This window comes from Miniopterus schreibersii (genome assembly GCF_964146895.1).
Source record: "Miniopterus schreibersii genome assembly, chromosome: 11".
Taxonomy (NCBI): Eukaryota; Metazoa; Chordata; class Mammalia; order Chiroptera; family Miniopteridae; genus Miniopterus; species Miniopterus schreibersii.
The window spans coordinates 71,681,427-71,708,152 of record NC_138111.1 but is presented as its reverse complement, the minus strand read 5'-3'; the positions used below and the strand labels follow the sequence as shown (position 1 = coordinate 71,708,152).

Genomic DNA, 26,726 nt, shown 5'->3' with positions numbered 1-26,726 from the left:
GATGCCAGCCCTGGTCGGGGCTCATGCAAGAGGCAACCAATTGACTTTCCTCTCTCTTGTATCCTCCCTCCCTTCCACTCTCATTAACAACAAAAAACTTGAATTGCCCGGCCGGGCGTGGCTCAGCAGTTGAGCGTCGACCTAGGATCCAGGCGATCGGGGTTCGATTCCCGGTCAGGGCACATGCCCGGGTTGCAGGCTTGATCGATGACTCTCTCATCATTGATGTTTCTCTCTCTCTCTCCCCCACTCCTTTCCTCTCTCTGAAATCAATAAAGATATACTTAAAACACACACACAAAACAACTTGAATGGGCGCACTGGCTGTGGGCAAGGGCAGTTTCTAGGACAAGCCAGGGAAGGGATAAGCAGCCCCCTGCCGGACCCCCAGGACTTACTGGCCGAACCTCTGCTGCTTCCTTTGCCCCCCCTCCTGTCCTCCTGCAACTGGAGTGGTAGTGGGCTAGATAACATCCCCTCAGCCGTCTCTCATGGGTCCCAGCCACCCCAGCCATGGGACTCAGCCCCTCAGCCCCACTTCAGGCCCATCTCCTTCGTGTGTGGTTGGGAAACAGGTGTTTTCATGGTTGAACAGAAGGAGCCAAATTCTAATTTTTCCTATTATGTCTTCAACGCCTGCCAGATTTGTTTTAGAAAAACGATTCTCTAAACAGAAAACTGCTATTGCATCAGATTAACTTTCTCAGAGTGTGAAGTTTTGGGGTAGAGGCTGGCTGGAGTGGGGGAGGGATGCCTGGTGAGCTGGGGAGCATCTGATTTAGAACTTGGGGGAGACCTCCTGTCTGAAACTCCTGCCCCAAAGCCCACCCTTTCCTTCCACCCAGCCCCAGGGGCTACAGTGGGCCTCTCAAATCACAGGGCTCCTGGGGGTTCTAAGAACCGCAAATGTTGGTGGGGAGGCAGGCACCTGTGTCCCCACCGGGTGCTCAGGGGGTCTGACACAAGGCTACCTCCCATCTAGCAGCAACCGATCCCCTCAATTCAGGTCCAAACCTCACCCCCTTCTAAATGGTCTCTCCCTTCCATGGGGGTCCACCGCTGTCCCATCAGGCCAGAGAACCAGGACTTCAGGTCCTTGGTTTTCCCCTTTCTCAAGCTCCTGGACCCTTTCCTTTGAGGTACTTCTTCCTCTCTCCCTTCCTGCCCCCCTCCTTCCCCTCCAGGCCCCACCCCTCATCTCCAGACCTCCTTAGAGTGCACAGCAGCTTCTCCCTGATTTTCTTGCACCCAGGCCCTCCCACTTTTCTACAGCTTCCCTCACAGTGGAGGGTAGCTGCCTCGGGGCTCTCCCAGTCTCGTTTTGTTCTTGCTGACAGAGGGCTTCCAGGGTGACACCCCCAAGAGTACAGACCAGCCCCTCCCCCGTGCCTCCTGGGACATCACATCCCAGGATGGAACCAGTGTCTCAATGGCTGCTCCACATCCAGCCTTCCACTGTCACAGGGCACCAAGGGAAGGAGCTACAAGTATCAGGTGCCCCAAGGCCGGTCCTGACCTCCCGCAGCTAGGATACGGTGTTAGGGGGGGCTGGCCCCCCAAGGGGTGGGAGGCGGGGGGACTGGGTCCAGGGCAGGCAAGTTCTCTCACTCCCTCCTAGATGGCACAGCCCTGGCCTGCCCACCCAGAGGGAGGAATAGGAGAGAAGAGGTGTGCTATGGCTCCTGGAGCCTGTGGGCAGTTTCTGGATCCACTCCAAGAGCTCTCAGCCCACAGCCATTCCTTCCCCAGGACACCAGCATCGCCCCACCTTAGTAGCTACACTGTGGTCCCTCTTGCCCTGAAGGAGACTTCAGGGTGCAGACGCATCTCAGGGACCCTGACCACAGGTGGTGGCAGGCAACACTTGCAGGTGGAGTGTGAAGACGGCCTAGGTCTGAGCGGCACGGGGCTGTCCTGCTGAGGGCCACAGGAGTAGGGGACAGCCACAGGAAGTGACGAGGCACAGCCACGAGACTAGAACCAGGTCAAGAGGCGGCAGTGACAACTGCCTCTGCCCCATCACCTGGTCCAAGCTCCACATGGCGGAGCCTTGACCTCAGCTGCCCACTACGCCCTGGCCCCGTGGCCGGTGACCCCAGCAGAGCAGGCCACCCATCCCACAGGACCTACTTCTCTCGCAGGCTCTGCAGCTCCTTCCTGATGTCAGCATCCTCAATCTCCGAGTCGTTGTCACTGCTTATGTAAGATGACTGGGAGTGGAAGGAGGTCACACTGATGGTCGGGACCTTCACACCCATCCTGCTGGGTGTCTCTGGGCCAGGGGAGCCAGCCCTTGAGGACCTGTGCAGAAAGGCAGTGGCCTTCCTCACAAAGTCGCTGGCCACACCACCACCGCTGCTGGGCAGGGAGCTGCGCTTCAGCACAGGGGGCCTCCGGTGCGGGCACTCCTCCCCAGAGTCACTGGACACAGGCTCGTCTGGGCAGACCTCAATGGAGGAAGCCGTCTGCACACGCCGCAGGGCCAGCTTCACATCCGGGCCGTGGGGCCCCTCCTCCAGGTACACATCGGGGGGGGCCGAGTACCGCAGGTTGTGGGGGGAGGCCAGGGTCCACTCATCCTGGGTGCTGACTACAGAAAACCGGCCCACAGTTTTAGCTGGTGAGCTGCCGTCCTGCTGCTCTGGCCGCTTCCGAGGGGACCCCGAGGCCAGAGAGCTGTGAGTCTGGGGGTGGCCGGCCTGACTGCCCTCGGTGAGCATCCCGGGGCAGCGCTGCATGGGCGTGGCGGAGCTTTCCCCCGGGTCCCCGCCGCTCTGGTCTGTGAGCTCCAGATGTGCAGGGACGGCAGAAGCAGGGGCACCCTTGGGAAACAGAGGAAAGTAAAGATTCCACACGAACACCAGCAGAGAGCAAACTCCACCACCCGGCTGATCGCCTCATTGTCTCATCGCAGAAAACTACCTACCTGAGGGGCACTGGGTGCTGCAGGTGAGCCCGAGGATACCCATCCTCCATCGGAGCCCAGTGTATTGCTCAAAGATGCTGCTGCTATAAGAACATTAAAATCATTTATCTGGGCTAGTGCCGAGGACAAAGGCGGGAGTGGCTCAAGGCAGCGGAGTCAGTGGGAGGGAGAGGGGGCCATGGTGAGAAGCCGTCCCAACCTCCCCCGCCCTTCAGAGGAGACACCCGAGAACCTGGGGAAGGGAAGAGGCATCAGCCCAATACACTTGGGTCCCTGAGGCACGTTCTCCAGACACCTGGGCACACCGAGGCCCTCCATACACCTGATGGTGTCACCGTCTCACCTGTCATCTCTACACACCTGATGGTGACACCCTGTCTCATCTGCCATCTTTACATACCTGATGGTGTCACCCTCTCACCTGACATCTCTATCACCTGATGGCATTACCCTGTCTCTCCCTGACATGTTCTGATAATAAATGGGTCTCATGCGGCCTTGGAAGGAGCAGATCAATAGGACTGATTCCTAGCCCTGCTGCTCGTATCTAAGGAAGGTCCATGTCATCCAAGGCTGTCTCAGTTTCCCTGTCTACAGAATGGGAACACAGCCTATTTCTGACCTGTGTTCCCAGAACTGCTGTGAAGACTGAATGACGGAGCAGAAAGAGCCAATGGGTGGGAGACTGGCCTGAGCTGAGACCCTCCCACATGCAACAAAGAAAGCCACAGCGGGCCAGAGCTGTGTCAGCCCCGAGCTGGACTGACACGCTGCAGTGTGGAAGTGACAGGGGCTGATACCTCTTGCCAGGCTGAGGGGAGGGGCTGTCATCCATTTCCACAGACAGTGGACTTTTTCTCACTGGCGCATGAACATACAATAAGGCATCATGATGGGCTCTGCCATGTCTGGGTCCCACCCAAGATGCAGAGCACTCTGGAGCAAGGAAGGCTGGGGCATCTCGCGCACACTGGGGGCGGGGCAGGGCCGGTGACGTGGGGCTCATCACCTGTCACTGGTGAGGATCCAGCCTGCTCCAAGGCAGCCGAGAGTCCAGGGGCCAGTTCTGACTTGTCCAGCTGGAGGAAGAAACAGAAAGGAAAGAGCCAGGAGCCTCACTTGCTGACATCTCTGCAGCTGAACTGTAAACCCTCTCCTTCCATCCCAGGGCTGAGCTCCTCCTCCCCAGGGAGCAGGGCACAGTGTTGGGTGCTCCACACATACCAGTTGGTCCTGGCCGGGTCCTGACCCTGCGCATGCACACCTGCATCCCCAAACAGGCCACTTCTTGCAAAACACACTGGGCGGGGCCGGCTCAGAGGTGGGTCTCAGAGCAGAGGCAGCTCTGCATGGCTAGATGAGTTGGCCCCCACCCGTCCAGGCCCCTGACCAGGATGGCATCTCTGGACAAGGTCAGTACTCACCACAAGTTGGGCTGGCAAGGCGGGGTCCCCCCTGGAGGCCTCCGTGTAGGACAGATCCCCTCTTGGGGGCTCCAGGGTGAAGTCTCGGTCGCCCATCTCCACAGGGGTCCCAGCTGAGGCCGAGGAGGTGGGCACGTGCTCCTGGTAGAGCAGATTTCGCAGCTTTTCATCTAGGCTCTTGATGGTGCTGTCCACAAAGCCCACCTTGGGAAGCGGCCCTTCCCCATCCGACTCCAACGCTGACAGGGGCTGGGGGAAGGCATTGGGCCCCAGTGGAGGGCTTGGGAGCTGGGGGGTAGCCAGGCCAACAGTTCCCACAGCATTAGGGAGTGGAGGTAGGGACTGGCCTGGGGCAGGCTGAAGGGGCTCGCTGGAGGCACTGGGCACAGGGGCTGGAGCTGGCAGGGTCTCCATTTGGGTGTTGGCCTCCTTGGCTGAGGCAGGCTCCCCAACACCTGTGGGATGATGGGAGGCCTCTATAGGGGAGGTGCAAGGCCCTCGCGCCACATCCAGGGGCCTTACAACCGCTTGGGCATCATGAGTCTCTGCCAGTGGCTGGGGGGTGTCACACTCGTTGGCCATCCCTTGAGAGGTCACTGGGCCCCCTGCCTGCATGGCAGACCCCCTTGCCGGCTCTGGCCTGGGGCTGGTGGTTGGTGCAGCCATATCCTGGGGCAGAGCAGTCACAGGTGGGGAGGATGGCACCAAAGGGGCTGGTGTGCCCCCAGCGGTCTCCCTGGAGCCTGCTTGGTTCAGAAGCTGCGGACCAGCCGGGATGCCGGGTTTTTCCTTCAAGGACAACTGGTCTTTACAGAGTGCTGGATCTAGAAAAAACAGGAGAAGTGCCTCTATGCCAGCACATGCTAGTGCAGTCACCTGGCACTCGCTGGCAAAAAGCATGCCCTCTGTGAGCTGGCAGCACACACACACTGGTCTCCTCTCCTCTTGTCTGATGCATCAACTTCAAGATAGGGAAAGTTTTAACAAAGATTCCTTGAAAAGAATTATAATTTGCCCCAATACAATCAATTTTATAGCAAGGGCTTCTTAGAATAAGATAGTTATCTTATTCTGTCCAAATTTTTAATAAAAAGTAGTAATGTTAAAAGGAACAAAATCTTTTATGTGCACCAACATGGACTCACACTAAGAAAACACAACACCGCTGAGCCCTGAGTACCTTACCCCATGGCACGAATTACGTACCTGCTTCCACTTAAAGAGCAGTTAATACTGGAACAGATAACAGAAGAATGATACCTTAAGTGGGTACCAACTCAAACCAGCAAAAATTTGCTTTGAAAAACCTTGTTTTGGAATGAATAGCATTTTCTTCAAATGGAAAATAAAGCTTTTGTGTGACCACCATGACACCTCCTTAAATATTTACAAAGAGTGGACAGGGCACTCTCTTAAACTTGGCTGCAGAAAGGAGTCACCTGGAAGACACCACAGGGTCCCAGCGGGTCCCAGAAGCTCAGACTGCACTGTGGGCAGGGCCTAGGTTTCTTCAATCCTATGGCTTTTCTTTTGTTCTCTAACTTCTCTCTCCCTTTCTTCTCTCACTCCTTTCCTGCCTCTCTTTCCATCTCACCTCCACACTCATTACCTGGGACCTCCAGCAGGATGCTGAAAATAAGGGGGGATGACGTGTCCCCATACCGGTCTCCATTTCAAAAAGAAAGCATTCAACATACCACCAAGTAATGTATCTGCTATTGTTTTGAAAATAAAAATCCTTTATCTGATTAAACAAATGTACTTTTATATCTATGCTCCTGTTATTTGAAGCCATTAAAAAGACACACACAGGAAGACAATGTGAAGACACAGGAAAATCCACGTGACCACAGAGGCAGAGACTGGACGGATGCGTCTATAAGCCCAGGAGTGCCAACAGCAACAGGAGCTGAGAGAAAGGCCCAGAATAGACCCTCCCCAGGAGCCTCTGGAGGGAGCATGGCATTGCCGACGCTTTGATTTCAGTCTTCCAGATTTGATAACTGAGAAAATACATTTCTGTTGTTCTAAGTCACCTAGTTCGGGATACCGTGTTACGGCTGCCCTGGGCGGATAATACAGACTCCATAAAAATGAAAACATCAGCTCAGAAAAAAAATCATCTCAAGTAAAAATTAAATGACCAAGTACCGGCAATGGTGGGTGAAAAGATTGGCAAATCCTCTCCCCCTAAAACAAACCTAAAACTGGACAAAATACTTACTGTAAAACAATTATTTCAGGACTTTGGAATAAACCAAAGGCATACAACAAACTGAGGAGCATTTATTTAGAACAGGAGTCTAGTTTTGCTTTAACACGACATCCAGGAGAAGTAGAGTCGAGATGCTGGTGTCTCCTGCAGCCATTAACAGTCCAAAAAAATTTAAACATGCAAATGACACGTGAGGACATTCTCAATGCAAAACGAGTGAAATGAAACTCCACACTGATTCCCTACCCTCCAGCCTCGTCTCTCTCCTTTGGCATTACTGCAGCTCTATAGAAACAAATAATCTGGTTTTGTGTTTGTTTTGATATTTAAATAAAGTTGTACTGTACTATAAAAAAAATAAAGCCATGAATGAATGTTGAATTTTATTACATGCTTTCCTCCATCTACTGAGATGGTTAAATGCTTCTCCTTCAATTTGTGCCTCTGACAACCGCCACTCCACTCATCGGTTCTGAGTTCAACTTTTTTTTTTTCAGATTCCACATATAATCAAGATCATACCGTGTTTCTCTGGCTTATTTCCCATGGGACAGGACGTGACCTTCATGCTCACCTACACTGTCACAAACAGCAGGGCCTCCTTCTTAAGGCTGAATAATGTCCCACTGTGCGTGTGTTTACATTTCCTTTACCCACTCAAGGGCTGACACTTAGCTTCCCCATCCTGGCTCAGCTTCCACATCTTGGCGACTCGAACAGAGCTACAATGAACATGTAGGTGCAGACCTCTCTTTTCAAGAGAGTGATTTCATTTCCTTTGACTACATACCTAGAAGTGAACTGCTGGGTTATAAAGCAGTTCTATTTTTTTTTTTTGAGGAACCCCCAAGGCGGCTGCACCAATTTACATTCCCATCAACACTGTCCAGGGCTCCCTTTCTTCCACACCCTCCCCAACACTTGTTACCTACTGTTTTTTTGAAAATAGCCATCCTCACAGGTATCAGGTGATACCTCATCAAGGTTTTAAATACATTTCCCTGATGATTAGCACCTTTCCAGGTACCTGGTGGCAATTTGTATGTCTTCTTGACGAAATGTCTCTTCAGGACTTCTGCCCATTTTTCAAATGAATTATTTGTTGTTTTTGGTATTGAGTTGTGTGAGATCCTTACATATTTTAGATATTAGCCTCTTATCAGATATATGACTTGCAAATATGTTATCCCATCCCACAGGCTGCCTTTTCATTTTGATGATGGTTTCTTCTGCTGGGCAAAAGCTTTTTAGTTTTAGTCCCACTTACAATTTTTGCTTTTGCTGCTTGTGCTTTTGGTGTCAGATGCAAAAAGTCATTACCACAACCAGTGTCAAGGTTTTCATCTTCTTCTGGGAGTTTTATGGTATCAGTTCTTATGTTTAAGTCTTTTATCCATTTTGAGTTGATTTTTCTTAATGGTGTGAGATGGAGATCCGCTTCCACTTTTTTGCATGCTGGATATCCACTCTTCCCAGCACCATTTATTGAAGAGACTCTCTTTTTTCCATTGCGTGTGCTAGCAGCCGTCATAGTCAATCGATCATATGTGCATGGGCTCTCTATTCTGTTCTATTACTCTAAGCATTTGCTTTTATGCCAGTACAATACTGTTCTGATTACTAAGGCTTTGCAATATAGTTTGAAATTAGGAAATGAGATGTCTCCAGCTTTGTTTTTTCTCAAGATTGCTTTGGCTATTTGGGGTCTTTTGTGATTCCATATGAATTTTAGGACTGTTTTTCCTATTTCTGTGAAAAATGCAATTGGAATTTTGACAGAGATTGCACTGACTCTCTAGGTGGCTTTAGGCAGTATGGACATTTTACCAATATTAATTCTTCCAGTCCAACAATACAGGATATTGTTCCATTTACATCAATCTTTTTCACCAACATCTCGCAGATTTCAGTGTATAGGTCTTCATCTCCTAGTGAAATTTATTCCTAAGTATGTTATTGTTTTTAATGCTACTATAAATAGGGTTGCTTTTCTTCATTTTTACCTGTTAGACAGTTCACTGTTAGTGTATGGAAATACAACTGATTTTTGCATTTTGGTATTGTATCCTGTAACTTCACTGAGTTCATTTATTAGTTCTAACAGTTTTTAGTGGAGTCTTTAAGGTTTTTTATATATAAGATTATGCCATCTGCAAACAGAGACAATTTTATTCTTCCTTTCTGATTACAATGCTTTTTATTTCTTTTTCTTGCCTAACTACTCTGGCTAGGACTTCCAATACAATGCTGAACAGACGTGCTAAGAGTGGGTATCCTTGTCTTCTTCTTAACCTAAGAGTAAAGCTTTCAGCTTTTTACCACTGAGTATGGTGTTAGCTGTGGGCTTGTATATATGGCCTTTATTATGTTGAGGTACATCTCTTTTATACCTTGTTTGTTGAGAGTTTTTATCATGAAAAGATGTTGAATTTTGTTAAGTGTTTTTTCTGAATCTATTGAAATGATCTCACGATCATTTTACCCTTCATTCTGTTAATGTGGTGTATCATATTTGTTGATTTGCTTATATTTAACCATTCTTGCATCTCAAAAATAAATCCCATGATCGTAGTGTATGATTCTTCGAATGTGCTGTAAAGTTCATAATGCTAGTATTTTGTTGAGAGTTTTTGCATCTATATCCATAAAAAATACTAGCCTATAACTTTTTTTTTCTTGTAGTTTCCTGGTCTGGTTTTGTTATCAGGGTAATGTTCGCCTGGTAAAATGAGGTTAGAAGTGTCCCCTCCTCTTCAAATTTTTTTTTTTTGCAAGAGGTTGAGAAAGATTAGTATTAATTCTTCTTTAAATGTTTGGTGACATCTTTTGGAGTGACATCAGAGCATTGGAAGCATGAGAGATACCCCTGGCCTCTCCCCCTGAAATTTCAACAAATTAACCACCTATAATTCAACAAAGAATTCCCTACTCAATACAGAGGCACGCCCGAGACACCCAAGCATCAAAACATCTAAAGGCAGGCAACTGGGTATAAACAGGGAGATAAGAAGGGAGGAAAGCTCAGATGGCCTTCAGATGCTGCCCTGCAGTGGGAAACTCATGGCTCAGCCTGGAGAGGGGAGGAAGCAGGTGGGAGCAGGTGCTTCATTCAGCTGGCTAGGATGAACAGACAGCTGCAGGGGGCAGCCCAGTAGGATGAGTGGAGTGAACAATGACTGAGCCAGCAGACGCCTGACAGCACGGGGATCTGCCACAGGGCAGTCCACTGTTCGGTGGGCGTGATCTTGACAAAGAAACAGAACCACAGAGCCCTGCTGCCCCTTGGGCTCCCAAAACCTGCCTTCTGTTGCACCCTGGGTGTCAGGTAGAGGAATGTCTTATATGTAAACCAGGAGCTATTGCAGTGTAACTGCTGTTTCCCCCTGACTGATCCTCTGGTTTGGTGACTGGGGTGGGACCCCACAGAGGTCTGGGGCCACCAATACAGTGAGGCAAAAACAAACCCCAACCCAAAGAAGCACAACTGTACTATCTTACAGAAGCCATGGGTGTCGTCTGGGAGATCACAGAGGTAAAAAAATCTTGTGATTCAGTGCCATCTACTAGAAAATAGTGGAAAGACCTCTTCAGGGAACGCTGCTATAGAAGGCACATTTATGCCTACACAAAGGAGAGTAGCAAATACCATGAATGACCATGTTAACAAGGACAATCAGAAAGAAAATGAAAAATCCCCAGAAAGCAAGCTGGAACACATGGAAATATGTGATATAAATGATAGATTTCAATATTGCAGTTCTGAAAATACTCAACAAGCTGCAAAGAAATACAGGCAATTCAGTGAACTCAGAAAACAAATCAATGAACAAAATGAGTACCTTACCAAAGACATGGAAACTCTGAAAAAGAACCAATCAGAAGTCCTGGAAATGAAGCATGCAATTAAGGAGACCAGGAATGAGCTACTGAGCATAGAAAACAGATCCAACTAGATGGAGGAAGGAATTAGTGATATTGAAGATAGGAATCTAGAAATGACACAAAAAGAAGAAGAAAGACCTGAGCATAAAGAAAAATGAAAGAGCTGTATGAGAATGCTCTCACCCCAGCAGAAAAAGCAATTATTAGAATAATAGGCATCCAGAAGAAGAAGAGAAGGAGAAGGGAACAGAGAGTCTATTAAACAAATACTGGAGGAGAACTTCTCAAACCTATGGAAAGAACTAGATCCTCGAATTCAAGAAGCAAACAGGATACCTAGTTACCTCAATCCAAAGAGGCCCTCTCCAAGACACATTGTATTAAAACTATCAAAACTAATGACAAAGAAAAATTCTTAGAGCAGCCAGGGAAAAGAAGGAAGTGACTTACAAAGGAAAACCGATCAGACTTTCATCCAACTTCTCAACAGAAACTTTACAAGCCAAAAGAGAATAGAACCAAATATTTAAATGCTGGAAAGAGAGAAATTACCAGCCATGAATAGCAAAGTTATCCTTTAAATAAGAAAGAGAAATAAAGACATTCCCAGACATACAGAAGCTGAGAGATTTCATCACCAGAAAACCTCCATTGCAGGAAATACTCAAGGGAGTTATTCTACCTGAAATAAAGAACATAAGGTCACAACACTACAAGTAAGATCACCAAAAACTTACAGCATAAACAGGGATAATTTGTGACAACAAAAACATAAAAGGGTAGGGGGTAAAGGTCTGAACCGGCAAAGAAGGATGAACACCAGATGCACTCAAAAGAAAAAAATACTGTACATATGCAAATTTATTTTTTATAAACCTAATGGTAACCTTACACAAAAATCTCCAAACTAGGACACATAGCTTAAAAAAAGAGGTCACAGAGGAAAGAAATATGAAACACCAGCAAACAAAAACTGCAGAAGTACAAAGGAAAAGAACCAGTGGAGGCACTGAGCTACCAGAAGACAAAAGATAAAGTGGCCACAGGAAATCCTCATAATCAATAATTACCCTTAATGTAAATGGTCTGAATTCACCAATAAAGAGGCAGAGTAGTAGAGTGCATCAATAAACAAAATCCAACCATACGCTTCCTACAAGAGACACATCTAAGCTGCAAAGACAAAGGTGCATTCAAAGTGAAAGGGTGAAAAATGATTCTCCAAGCAAATAACATCCACTGAAAAGCAGTTGTAGCCACACTTATATCTGACAAAACAGACTTCAAGACAACAAAGGTAACAAGAGACAAAGATGGACACTTTATAATGATAAAGGGGACACTACATCCAGAAAACATAACACTTCTTAATATATACGCACCCAACCAGGGAGCACCGAAATATATAAAAAACTTCTTCGTGGACTTTCAGGGGAGATTGACAGCAACACAATCATAGTGGGGGACTGTTAGCATTGGAAAGATCATCAAGACAAAAAATCAACAGGAAGCAGAAACCTTAAATAACTCACCAGACCTAATGGATTTAATTGACATTTACAGAACATTTCACCCCAAAGCAGGGGAATACACATTCTTCTCAAGTGCACATGGCACATTCTCAAAAACAGACCACATGTTAGGGCACAGGGCAAGTCTCTACAAATTCAAGATGACTGAAGTCATATCAAGCTTCTTCTTGCATCACAATGCCATGAAACTAGAAATCAACCACTATAAAAAAACTCAAAAATATTCAAACATATGGAGGTTAAATAGCATGTTATTAAACAATGAATGGGTTACCATTGAGATCAAGAAAGAATCAAACACTTCATGGGAAAAAACAAAAATTAACAGACAATAACCCTAAATCTGTGGGATACAACAAAAGCAATCCTGAGAGGAAAATTCATAGCACAATAGGCCTATCTCAAGAAACAAGAAAAAGCTCTAATGAACCCTCTAACACAACAACTAAAAGGACTAGAACGAGAACAGCAAGAAAAACACCAAGGAAGTAGAAGGAAGGAAATAATAAAGATCAAAGCAGAAATTAATGACACAGAGACTAAAAAAAATACAAAAATTCAATGAAATCAAGAGCTGGTTCTCTGAAAAGATAAATAAGATTGATGCACCTTTAGCCAGGCTCAATAAGAAGCAAAGAGAGAGGACCCAAATAAATAAAATCAGAAATGAAAGAGGCGATATAACAAAAGACCCAACAGAAATGCAAAGGACTGTAAGAAAATACTATGAGCAACTATATGCCAACAAATTGAACAACACGGGGGAAATGGACAAATTCCTAGAAGCATACAACCTTCCAAAGCTGAATCAAGAAGAGGCAGAAAACCTGAATAGGCCAATAACAACTAATGAAATTGAAGCAGTAATCGAAAAACTCCCAGCAAACAAAAGTCCTGGACCAGATGGATTTACAGGAGAGTTCTACCAAACATTCAAAGGAGAATTAACATCTACTCTACTCAAACTATTCCAGAAAATTCAAGAGGAGGGAAAACTCCCAAACTCTTTTTATGAGGCCAGCATCATCCTAAACCCAAAACCAGATAAAGACACTACAAAGAAAGAAAATTACAGGGCAATATTCCTGATGAACATAGATGCTAAAATCCTCACTAAAATACTAGCAAACTGGATCCAGCAATACATTAAAAAGATCATGACCAAGTGCGATTTATCCCGGGGATGCAAGGCTGGTATAATATCCGCAAATCAATAAACGTGATACATCACATAAGCAAAATGAAGGACAAAAATCACATGCTCACATCAATAGATGCAGAAAAAGCAATTGACAAAGTCCAGCATTCATTTCTGATAAAAACTCTCAGCAAAGTGGGAATAGAGGGATCACACCTCAACATAACAAAGGCCATATATGGCAGACCTACAGCCAACATCATACTCAGTGGTCAAAAACTAAAACCATTTCCCTTAAAAACAGGAACAAGACAGGGATGTCCACTTTGACCCTCTTATTCAACATAGTACTGGAAGTCCTAGCCACAGCCATCACAGGAATAAAACAAAAGGTATCCAAATTGGAAAGAGGGAAGTTAAAACTGTCATTATTTGCAGATGACATATACTGTATATAGAAAACCCTAAAGACTCCATCAAAGTACTACTAGATTTGATAAACGGATTTGGCAAGGTAGCTGGATACAAAACCAACATCCGGGTATCAATGGCATTCTTATACACCAACAGCGAACTTTCAGAGAAACTAAAAAAAACAATACCATTTACCACTGCAACTAAAAAAATAAGATACCAGGAATAAACTTAACCAAGGATGTAAAAAACCTGTACTTGGAAAACTACGGGACACTGAAAAAAGAAATAGAGGAAGATTTAAACAAGTGGAAGAATATACCATGCTCATGGATTAGAAGAATTAATATCATTAAAATGTCCATACTACCCAAAGCAATTTATAAGTTCAATGCAATTCCCATTAAAATACCAACAGCATATTTCACAGACCTAGAACAAACATTTCAAAAATTTCTATGGAACCAAAAAAGACTCCGAATAGCTGCAGCCATCTTGAGAAAAAAGAACAGAGTGGGAGGGATCACTTTACTGGACATCAAACTGTATTACAAAGCCACTGTAACCAAAACGGCCTGGTATTGGTACAACAACAGGCATACAGATCAATGGAACAGAACAGAGACCCCAGAAATAGACCCACGCCCTTATGGTCAGTTAATATTTGACAAAGGAGGCAAGAGCATCCAATGGAGTAAGGACAGTCTCTACAATAAATGGTGCTGGGAAAACTGGACAGCTACATGCAAAAAAATGAAACTAGACCACCAACTTACACCATACACAGAAATAAACTCAAAATGGATAAAAACTTAAATGTAAGTCACAAAACCATAAAAATCCTGGAAGAAAACATAGGCAGTCAAGTCACAGCCATCCCACGTAGTGGAATTTTCCCTGTTACATCTCCTAGGGCAAGAGAAACAAACGAAAAAATAAACATATGGGACTACATCAAACTAAAAAGCTTCTGCAGAGCGAAAGAAAACAGCCTCAAAATACAAAGGAACCCCACGGTCTGGGAAAACATATTTGCCAAGGATGCATCTGATAAGAGGAAAATTTCCAAAGTGTACAAAGAACTCATATTACTCAGCAAGAGGAAGACAAACAACCCAATTAAGAAATGCGCAAAGGACCTGAATAGACACTTCTCCAAAGAGGACATGCAGATGGCCAAGAGACACATGAGAAAATGCTTAATGTTGCTAATCATCAGAGATGCAAATTAAAACCACAATGAGGTGTCATCTCACACCTGTCAGAATGGCTCCATCAACAAATCAACAAACGATAAGTGCTGGCGAGGGTGTGGGGAAAGGGGAACCCTAGTGCACTGCTGGTGGGAATGCAGACTGGTGCAGCCACTGTGGAAAACAGTGTGGAGGTTCCTCAAAAAATTAAAAATGGAGCTGCCTTACGACCCAGTGATCCCACTCCTAGGAATATACCCTAAGAATCCTGAAACACTCATCAGAAAGAATATACGCCTATGTTCATAGCAGCGCAGTTTACAATAGCTAAGATCTGAAACAGTCCAAGTGCCCATCAGTAGGTGAGTGGATAAAAAGCTGTGGGACATTCACACCATGGAATACTACGCAGCTGTGAAGAAGAAAGATCTCGTACCATTTGGGACAGTATGGAAGGACCTGGAGAATATTATGCTAAGTGAAATAAGCCAGGACTAGCAAAACAAATTCAAGAAGATTGAAATTGTACCAAGCATATTCTCTGACCACGATGCCTTGAAAGTAGAAATCACCTGCAAAAAGGAAGTAAAGAAACCCACAAATACATGGAGGTTAAACAACATATTACTAAAAAATGACTGGGGCAAAGAAGAAATAAAAGGTGAGATCAAAAGATATATAGATACAAATGAGAATAACAATAAAACATATCAAAACTTCTGGGATGCAGCAAAAGCAGTACTAAGAGGGAAGCTTATATCATTACAGGGCTATCTCAAGAAACAAGAGAAATCCCAAGTAAACAACCTAACATCACATCTTCAAAAACTAGAAAAGGAAGAACAAAAGCAACCCAAAGTCAGCAGATGACAGGCAATCATATAAGAGCAGAACTGAATGAAATAGAGAACATGAAAGACCTATTTACTGAAAATGACAAAGCATTATTGAAGGAGATTGAAGAAGACACAACCAAATGGAAAAATATCTCGTGTTCATGGATTGGAAGAATCAACATGGTTGAAATGGCCATATTACCCAAAGCAATACATAGATTTAATGCATCCCCATCAAAATACCAATGTCATTTTTAAAGAAATAGAACCAAAAAACCGTCAGATTTGTATGGAACCACAAACGACCCCGAATAGCCAAAGCAATCCCGAGGAAAAAGAAGAAAGCTGGAGGCACCGTGCTACCTGACTTCAGATTACACTGCAGAGCTATGGTAATCAAACAGCACGGTTCACTTTCATGTGTGTCATTACAGTTGAAGTGACTCTTGTAGAGAGTATATAGTTTTATCTTGTGTTGTTAATCCATTCAGCCACTCCATGCCTTTTGATTGGAGAACTGAATCCATTTACAGTTACAGTAATTACTGAAAAGAACTTCCTACATATTGCTATTTTGTTGTTTTCCAGCTGTTTTGTAGTTCCTTTGTTCCTTCCTTCCTCTCTTGCTCAGTCTACTTTTGTGATTTGATTTTTCCAAATTGGTATGCATTGTTTCCTTCCTGTTTATATTTTATGTATTATAGGCATTTGCGTTGTGATTACCATGAGGCTTATGTTAAAAACATAGCTGTAATAGTCTATTTTAAGTTGTTGACTTTGATCACATACAAAAACTCTTTTACTTTCCCATACATATTTAATGTCTTTGATGTCACAATTGACATTTTTATATTGTGTATCCATTAAAAATAACTGCAATTTTTGTTATTTTTAATACTTTTTTAACCTTTTTACTAGAGTTAAGTGATTTACACACAACCATTATGGTATTATTCTGAATGACTATATACTTATTTTTACCAGTGAATTTTATTCTTTCATGGTACGAATTAGTGTCTTTTCATTTCAGCTTGAAGAACTCCCTTTAGCATTCCTTGTAAGGCAGTTCTAGTGGTAAGGAACTCCTTCAGCTTTTGTTTATCTAGGAAAGTCTTTACTTCTTAATTTCTGAATAACAGCTTTGCCAATTAAAGTATTCTTGGATATCAGTTTTATTCTTTCAGCACTTTAATTATATTATTTCCACTCTCTCCTGGCCTGCAAGGTTTCTGCTGAGAAATCCGCTTAAAGCCTTTGAACATTCCCTAGTAAGACATTAGTTTTTTTTTTCTCCTGATGCTTTCAAAATTCTCTCTTTGATTTTTTCATAGTTTTATCATAATGTGTCTTGGTCAAGTCTTCTTTGGGTTGAATATGTGCGAGGACCTATGAGATTCATAAACCCAGATGTGTATATCTCTCCCTAGATTTGGGAATTTCTGAATAAGCTTTCTGACCTTTCTTCTTCTGGGATTCCATAATGCAAATATTACTTGTCTCATGGTGCCCCAGAATTCACATAGGCTTTCTTCATGTCTTTTAATTTTTCTTTCTTTTTGCTCCTATGATTGCATAATTTCAAATGAACCTGTCTTCAAACTCACCAATTCTTTCTTCTGCTTGATCGAGTCTGCTCTTGATGCTCTCTATTGCACTTTTCTTTCATTCATTGTATTTTCAGCTCTAGAATTTGTCTGGTTCTTATTATTTATTTCTCTATTGAACTTCTCATTTTATTCATATACCGTCATATACTGACTTTGTTGAATTGTCTATATGTATTCTCTTGAAGCTCACCAAACTTCCTTAAAGTAATTATTTTGAATTTTTTGGCAATTCATGGATCTTCAATTCTTTGGGGGTCACTTATTGAAAAATTGTTGCTTATTTTGTGGTGTCATATTTCCTTGCTTTTCTGTTTCCTGTAGCCCTGTGTTGATATCTGTGTACTTGATGGAACAGTCATTCCATCCAGTCATTAGAGACTGATTTTGTTGGGTAAAGACCTTCACTTGCAAGTAGGTATAGGGACACCAGCTGAGATGTGGTGGTTCCAGCTACAGGGCAGGCCCAGCAGAGTAGTCTCTATGCAGCAACATCAGCTGGGATCAGCACTGGAAAAGACTGCAGGTGGCTGAAGTGGCTGTGGGGGCTGTTGGGGTCTTCAATGATGAAGGCTGCTGGGAACCTCCTGATCTCTTTTTCTGCCATGAGGATACTGTGGCTAAGGGGATCCCTCCTGGCACCAGGTCCAGCTGTTGGCACTTTCGTGGTAGTGGTAGCACTGTTTTCTGACCTGCAGGCACCCAAGATGCAGAAACAGAACAGAGGTCTAAAAGTGCAGGTGCTCACACAGTGGTGACTCCAGATTCTAGGGTGCTGGCTAGCCCACAGCAGCGGTGGCTCCAGTGCCTGAGGTACAGAATATGGAGCGACCATGGAGCTGGGGTATGGGGCATGTGTGTACCCCAAAGCAGCCAGAGTTCTGGGGTCTGGAATATGCACAGAGTTGGGAAAGGCAGCTGGCAGTCCTGGTCCCAGGGTGGCACAACAGCAGTTCCTTTGAGGGAAAAGTACAATAGCATCTCGCTCCCTGGAGGGTCCATGGCAGCAATGGCTGTTGCTTACCTTGACAGTAAAAGCTGCCAATGTCTTCTGCAAACAGGCCACCGGGTTGCATGCCAACTAACAAAGTGAGGTGCTCTGCTCTGAAAGCTATAGGGAGCCCGTGGCTGTTATGGGGGCTGTAGAGTTCCTCAGCAGCAGAGGATGATGGGTCCTCTAAGAGTAGACCACGAGGAACCATGATGGCACTTGCCATGTGACTGATACATATACCTGCCCTTCTTTGTTCCTGGCTGTCTCCTGATATCTCAGCTAAGGCATCTCCCCAGCAGTCCTCTCTGTGAGTTATTTTCAGTTTTTGTTCTATTGTGTTCCCACAGGTTCTTAACTGGATTCTTGACCCCTCCCCAGGGATGTTACCTTTTATAGGGAGATGTCTAATTATTGCTTTTATGGGGAGATGAAGGCTGGTATCTCCTACTCTGACATCATGCTGATGTCACTCCTCCCCATTATCTTCTAAGGGGTCTTTTTCCCTCTCCGTCTTTTCAATCTGGGCAGAGTTCTCCACTCCTCAGATAAACTCCAGCTGTCCTGAAGATTACTTTCTCTGAATACAGAAGTCTGGGTTGATAGTTTTCTTTCAACACTTTAAAAATACAGTGCCACTTCTTTCTGGACTCTGTGATTTCATGGTTATTTGAATGACCTTTCTTCTAAAGGTAAACAATTATTCTCTGGCTGATTTCACAATGTTTTCTTTGTCTTCAGTTTTCAGCAGTTTATGATGTGTCCAAGTATGGATTTATTTGGGTTAATACTATCAAAATTCATTCCACTTCTTGAATCTGTAGATTCATGTCTTTCACTAAACTTGGGAAGTTTTCAGCATAATTTCAACATTTTTTCAGCACTGCACTTCTCTCCTTCTGGGACTTTGATGACACAAATGCTATACCTTTTTTCTTGTTCCACAAGTTCTGTTCACTTTTTTGGGTATCTTTTTCTAAGTTCTGATTGGTTAGTCTTAGGTATTTTAGTTTCAAGTTTTAAATTTTCCATTTGTTTCTTTTGTATCTTTTATTTCTTTGTGGACACTTTCTATTTTATATTTTACATTTGTTTCAAGAATGTTTGTGATTGCTTGTTCAAGCATTTTTTTAATAGTTGCTTTAAAGCCTTTGTCAGATCATTACATCTATGTTATCTTATCATGTGCTGGATGTCTGTTTCCATGCAAGTTGACATTTTTATGGTTCTTCATTTGACAAGTACTTTTGGATTGCATTGGTTGGCTTGGATTAGACTGGATTTTGCATAATATTATGAGGTTTTAGGTCTTTTTAAATCCTATGGGGAATGTGGTTATTTTTGCTTTAGTAGGCAATTGACCTGGTTAGGTTCAAGCTACAAGTTGCAACTGGCCTTCTATGAGCTGTGGTACACTGTCAGTTAAGTTATCTGTGTCTTTGCTGTACTAATCTGACATGAAATACATGTGTACCACCCAGGGACCAGTTTGGAACCAAAGTGGGAGTCCATCTACTAGAGCTCAGTTCTACTAGATCAGATCCATGTATGCATAGGTTAAAAACAACTGTATCAGGTTGCTTCCCCAAGCTCCTCTCTTTCCATGATTTTCCTGGTACTTCCTGGTTCCACTGGACTCCCCTTACAGTCCTCTGGAGAGAAACCATCCACTTCCGTAATTGTGAGAGGCAGGGCTAAGTGGCAGGAGGACAGAGAGAAAAAAAGAACGGGTTTTGGCTACGAACTCTTTGAGCACCAGCTCCACCCAATGGAGAGGAAGGCTCTCCCCTCTCAGTTTTGTCTCCTGATACTTGTTGCTGCCCCTCAGAACTTTCTGCAAGCTGAGGATAAAAGAAGAAAAGGGAATGAAAAACAAGAGGGATCCACACACTTCTCTCTGAGCTTGACAAGTTCCCTTTCCTGCCCTGTGAGCTGAAACCAGAGGGTATCTCCTGGAGCTTCTCTGTCTGCACTCAGAGTTCACTGCAGTCTTCCTGTTACCCTGAAGTCAGAGTACCTCCCTGAGCTCAGGAGGTACCAGAGGGAGAGTGCTAAGCTCACCACAGCTCAGTGGTACCTGCAGTTCTGTGAGCTTCCTCATCCTCCTCCTGCTACTTCCTTCCCAAGTCCTCACAGAGCTGTGCCCTGTGTCGACGGCCCAGGCACATCATTAGGTTCAGTGGAAAAAAGGGGCGATGGGATGTCTGTACCATCTTACCCAGAACCAGTTATTTTTTATGATATGCCACATACTGTGTTTGCAAAATTGTTTGTAAAAGTAACGTGGGGTCCAAAATGGTGTCACCTTTATGTAAAAAGAACCTCTGTACTTCTGTCTGAACACACAGCATTCTGAAATCGCCTTCATGAGGGTACCATGCTCGGAAGTAGCTCCTCTCTCGCCTGCCTAGTCCCGGTGGTCCTTCCTTCTCCAGCAGTTTTCCAGCAGGGCCAGCCTCCCGGCCAGTAATTATGAGCCCCCTTTTCCCTAGCCTGGTGAACTGGTGAAGCATCAGTGCTCAGCCTCTCAGCCAGCCTGCAAGAATGGAAAATGCCCCAGGGGAACAGACCAATACTGGGCTTGCATCCCAGGTCTCCATCCTCTTCGGGATCCCAGCATGATAATCCTCCACGGTCTTCAGATTTCCCAAATACCTTCAAGCATATGATCTTTTTATTTTATCCAGTTGTTTGGGGTCATCCTCAGTGAACAGTTAATTCAAATTAACAGACCTGCCATCCCCAAAAGTGGCCACCTCCCTTTCTTTTATAAATGAAGAAACTGGCTCTGAAAGGTTTCCTGAGGTTGGTGCATAGATGGAGAACTAGAGTTTAACTCCAGGCATGCCCTTTTAACCACTAAACCATACTGAAAATTAGATTTATTTTGTAAGGGTTTTTCTCCCCCAATTAATTGGCTGTATTTAAACAAAAAAGTAATACATGAACACATTCTTATTTTAAAATTAAGCCACTGCAGACAATGCTGCTTCTCCCGTGGTCCCTCAGTCTGGGTAGGGCCAGGCCCTTTACCAGGTCTGTTTGTGGCTAATTAGGGGTTATTAAGCTGACCTTTACACTGTGGAAATACATCTCCAAAGATGTAATGCAAGCTGCTGGAAACATATGATAAAAAATTAAAAATGATTAACAGATGTTTTTCTTAAATGTACAGAAGTGTCACTGCATGGGACACGTAACCAGACCCCCCGTGCATGCCTGAAACTGAAGACAGTTCCAAACCCTAGATATACTGTGTTTTTTCCTATATGTAACATACCTCTGATAAAATTTAATCTATAATTAGGTGCAGCAAGATATGAAAAACAACAGCATAATAAAATAGAACAATTAAAACAACATACTCTAGTAAAAGTTATATGAATATGCTCTCAGCAAACTAGCACTAATTTCTTTTTCCTTCTTCCCAGTTTCATGGATAAAAGATTTGTTCTTACGATAGATTTTAGCAACCTAACCACACAATCTTTATTCTTTCCTTATTAAGTCAAGAACTTTCACCTTTTCACTTAGAGAAAGCAATTTAAAGCTTCTCTTCAGTATATCTGAATCAGCATCATCACTATGCTTGCACTTTGGGGCCATTATTGAGTAAAATAAGAGTGACCTGAACACAAGCACTGCGATACCTCAACAGTCAATCTGATAACATAGGCAGACTCAGGGAGTGTCAGGGACTGAGCTGTGTGGCTCTGGGGCGAGGGCCACCCCTTCCTCCACCCCCAAGGCTGACCAGCACTCCCCTTCATGGGAAATCCACTCACCTCACCATCCTGACTCCCAGAAGCTCTGCCCAGCTGAGCTCAGGGTCCTGACAAAATCTGGGATAAACTGAGTTACATGCTCCACGACAGGAGCCATTTTTCCCTCACACACCTGACCAATGCAGAGCCTTCCCTTCACAGGGCAAAATCTTGGTCTGTTTGGGCCTGATAAACTCTGCTGGCCTGTCTGGCCGGCATGGCTCTTGGTTGAGCACTGACCTATGACCCAGGAGATCACAGTTCAATTCCTGGTTAGGGCACATGCCCGGGTTGTGGGCTCGATCTCCAGTGGGGGTCGTGCAGGAGGCAGCTGATCAATGACTCTCTCATCATTGATGTTTCTATCTCTCTCTCCCTCTCCCTTCCTCTCTCTGAAATCATTAAAGATGTATTTTAAAAAAACAAAAACAAAAAAACTCTGCTGGCCTTACCCTGCGATTTCCTGAGACCCTACCACACCACAAAGGTCTGCAGGCACCTGGGAGATGGTAGCTAGATTTGGTGTACACTGGGACTTTTCCTGAGTGCCCTCAGACCCAGCACTGACACTGAGTTTAAACCCCTATCAATCTGGTGAACACCACTTCGCCCTGCCTGGTGACTCACTGAGAACCTTCCACATGCAACTCAAGTACCACCAGAGGCTCTTTCAGTGGCTGAGCCTAAAAGGCAGCCAGCAGGTGGAGATAGGTGGAGGCGGATCTAGGGGTGCCTTGGGACTTTTGCTGACCTGCCCCCAGACTCACTGCTGGTGGAAGCTGGTCTTGGTGTACACCTTGGTTCTTTCCATGCATTCCAGGCCCAACAAAGGCAGCTACAAACTGTGGATCACTGATAGCTCCAAAAAGGTTGCCCAGGCCCAGTCACAGGCAACATCTGACACTGGCCTACACCACAGTCCTGCACAAGAGGCCCCAGAACCAACACACCCAGTGGCCAGCTTCAGAGAAAATCAGAGCAGGATCCAATAAGCTTCACACATGGCATTATCCGCAGGGAGATCTCAGCAGTCACCAGATCCTGCTGGGGTGAAATCCGTTTCATGTGGTCAGCACCTGCACAGCAGCTTGTACACTATGGTAAGAATCAATCCTCAGTAAGCCAGTCTGAGGGTCGAACCCATGCATGAATGGGCCAATATTAATCAAGACTCAATTACAACAGTAGGGGTCACAGAACCCACACAAAGGCATTCCTAGAGCACCCAGCTCAGCTGATCAAGGAGACTGTGCCACTGGATGGTAAAAGACAACTACTACATAAGGCCACTCTACATAGCAGATCTACCTAATAAACGCAAAGAGGCAGCCAGAATGAGGAGGCAAAGAAACATGCCCCAAATGAAAGAACAAGAGAAATTTACAGAAAAAGAGCTAAATGAAATGGAGGTAAGCAATTTAACAGATACAGAACTCAAAAGTAATGGTTATAAGGATGCTCAGGAACTGAATGAAAATGATAAGAAACTTAGCGAGAACGACAACAGCATGAAAAAGGACACAGAAACTATGAAAAAGGACCAATCAGAGATGAAGGCAACACTGAAGAAATAAACACCAGGTTGGATGAAGCAGAGGATCAAATCAGTGATACGGAAACAAGGTAGGAGAAAAACCCCAATCAGAGCAGCAAAAAGAAAAATTTTTTAAAATGAGGACAGTTTAAGGGACCTCTGGGGCAACATGAAGCTTAAAAATATCCACATCATAGGGTACCCAGAAGAGGAGAGGGAGGAAGAGATCGCGAATCTATTTGAAGAAATGATGACTGAACACTTTCCTACTTGGTGAAGGAAATAAATATACAAGTCCAGCAAGCACAGTGTGTCCCAAACAAGAGGGACCCAAAGAGGCCCACACTCAGACACATCACAATTAAAATGCCAAAGGTTAAAGTCAGTGAGAACCTTAAAAGCACTAAGAGAAAGACAGTTACCTACAAGGGAACTTCCATAAGACTGTCAGCTGATTTCTCAACAGAACCATCTTAGGCCAGAAGGGAGTGGAGGGAGAAGAGGAAGAGGACGAGGAAGAGGAGGAAGAGGAAGAGGAGGAAGAGGAAGGAAGAGGAAGAGGAGGAAGAGGAGGAAGAAGAGGAAGAAGAGGAGGAAAAAGAAGAGGAGGAAGAGGAAGAAGAGGAGGAAGAGGAAGAAGAGGAGGAAGAGGAGGAAGAGGAAGAAGAGGAAGAAGAGGAGGAAGAGGAAGGAAAGAGCGCTGGCTGGTTTCCATCACTGGTTGGAGTGTCGGTCCGCTGACTGAAGGGCTGTGGGTTCCATTCCAGTCAAGGGCACCAGTACCCTTAGTTGCAGGCTCCATCCCTGACAGCGGCTGGGGTGCGTGTGGAAGGCAATCCACCAATGTGTCTCTCTCATATTGATGTCTCTCTCTGTGTCTCCCCCTCCTTCCACTCTCTCTAAAAAATCAATGGACTTCTGTGCTTTGTGTCATTTACATTTTCTGAGCTTCTACTGGCCGTGGTCCCACCTGTGCTTTTTCTGGCTACACCTGTCGGCCTACTTGGTGCCCAGCCCCCATCTCCCACAGGGAGCAACACAAGCCGTCCTAATGCAGCGGCAGGCGCAAGGGTCCTTTCCCCAGAGGCCCATGCTCCCACTTTCGAGCCCATACCTCCCAGTCTCATTTTATGCCCAGACTTCCTTCCATTTCAGGCCTAGACACACATCTGACTGCTGGCATCTCTCTTTTTATGTTCCCATGTCCTCCTATCCCTCTGTCCCCTAAGTCAGGAAATAGCACACCTTCCGTCCAGTAGCCTGTCTGGAGCCCTCCAGTTCACCTGCCTTGCCAGGCTGAGGTGCGGATGGGAGACAAGAAGGTGGCTGTCCCCAAGTATGAGTGTAACTTCTGTGCCCCGTCTGTCACCTCTTGTCCCGTGTCTGGCATGGAGCCAGGTCCACATAAAAATAAACCTTTGTTAATGAAAGAAAAAAAAAAAATCAATGGAAAAAATACCCTCGAGTGGGGATTAACCAAAAAAAAAAGAAGAAAAGAGGAACGTAGTTAAGAGTAAAATGGCGATAAATGTGTACCTATCAATAATCACTTTAAATGTAAGTGGCTTAAATGCTCCAATCAAAAGACATAGGGTAGCCGAATGGATAAAAAAACAAGATCCATATATATGCTGTCTACAAGAGACCCACCTCAGAATGAAAGATACATTCAGACTAAAAAGAAAGGATTGAAAAGGCATTTCATGCAAATGGAAATGAAAAACAAACCTGGGGTAGCAATACCCAATATCTCACAAAATACACTTTAAACACTTTAAACAAATAAGAGACAAAGAAGGAGACAACATAACGATAAAGTATCAATCCAAATGTCAATTACAAACGTCCTTGTAAACATTTGTGTATTCAACACAGGAACACCTAAATATACAAAACAGATCTCGACTCTAAAGGGAGAGTCGACAGTAATACAGTCATAGCAGGGGATTTTAACGCCCCATTGACATCAATGGATAGATCAACCAGAGAGAAAATCAACACGGAGACGGCAACCTTACACAACACACTAGATCAGATGGATTTAATTGATATCTTCAGAGCATCTCAACCCAAAGCAGCAGAATATACATTCTTTTCAAGTGCACATGGAATATTTTCTAGGATAGACCACGTTAGGACACAAAACAGGTCTTAATAAATTTAAGAAGACTGAAATCATATCAAGCATTTTTTCTGACCCTAATGCTATGAAACTAGAAATCAATCACAAAAACAAACAAAAAAACTGAAAGACACACAAAATTATGAAGGCTAAATAACATGTTACTAAACATGAATGGGTCAACAAGATCAAGGAAGAAATCAAAAGATACCTTGAAACAAATAAAAATGAACACACAAGGACCCAAAATCTATGGGACACAGCAAAAGCAGTCCTAAGAGGGAAATTCTATAGGATTACAGGCCTATCTCATGAAACAAGAAAAATCTCAAGTAAACAATCTAATTTTACACTTAAATAAAGAAGAAAAAAGAACAACTAACAAAGCCCAAATTAAGTAGAAGAAAACAATAAAGATCATGGAATAAACAAAATAGAGTCTAAAGAAACAATACAAAAGATCAATGAGACCAAGAGCTGCTTCTCTGAAACAATAAACAAGATTGACAAACCAGACTCATCAAGAAAGGATCCAAATAAATAAAATCAGAAATGAAAGAGAAGAAGTAACAACTGACACCAAAGAAAATCAAAGGACTGTAAGAAAATATTACAAACAGCTATAAGGTCAACATATTAAGACAATCTAGATGAAATGGACAAATTCCTAGAAACATACAATCTTCCAAAATTGAATCAAGAAGAAACAGAAAATCTGAACAGACTGATTACAACTAATGATATCAAAGCAGTAATAAAAAAAACTTCCAATAAAGTCCTATACTGGCTGGCTTCACAGGTGAATGTACCAAACATTCAAAGAAGAATTAACACCTATCCTTCTCAAATTAACACAAAAAATTCAACAGGTTGGAAGACGCCCAAGGTAATTTTACAAGGCCAGCATTATTCAAATTCCAAAACCAGATAAGACACTACAAAGAAGGAAAATTATAGGCCAATATCCCTAATGAACAAAGATGCTAAAATCCTCAACAAAATATTAGCAAACCAAATCCAGCAATACATTAAAAAGATCATACACCATGACCAAGTGGGATTTATTCTGGGGATGCAAGGCTAGTACAATACCTGCAAATCAATAAACGTGATACATCACATAAACAAACTGAAGGACAAAAATCACATAA

The 26,726-nt window shown here is 44.1% G+C and overlaps 1 protein-coding gene across 16 annotated transcripts in view; it reads right to left on the bottom strand.

Moving 5' to 3' along the window:
• Positions 1-26,726, bottom strand: part of WNK2 (WNK lysine deficient protein kinase 2) — a 125,528-nt gene that overhangs the window by 35,666 nt on the left and 63,136 nt on the right. For 13 of the 16 annotated variants that reach the window (XR_013999878.1, XR_013999879.1, XR_013999880.1 and 10 more), the window contains exons 20-23: positions 4,351-5,174; positions 3,936-4,005; positions 2,927-3,009; positions 2,131-2,822 (exon numbers count right to left, since the gene is read on the bottom strand). Coding sequence is in view for 12 of the 16 variants with exons in the window: in XM_081151598.1 (XP_081007724.1) it covers positions 2,131-2,822; positions 2,927-3,009; positions 3,936-4,005; positions 4,351-5,174 (1,669 nt within the window). In the remaining 4 variants the exon portion in view is untranslated. The remainder of the gene's footprint in view (positions 1-2,130; positions 2,823-2,926; positions 3,010-3,935; positions 4,006-4,350; positions 5,175-26,726) is intronic. The other 3 variants (XM_081151595.1, XM_081151597.1, XM_081151594.1) reach the window with 1 other exon arrangement.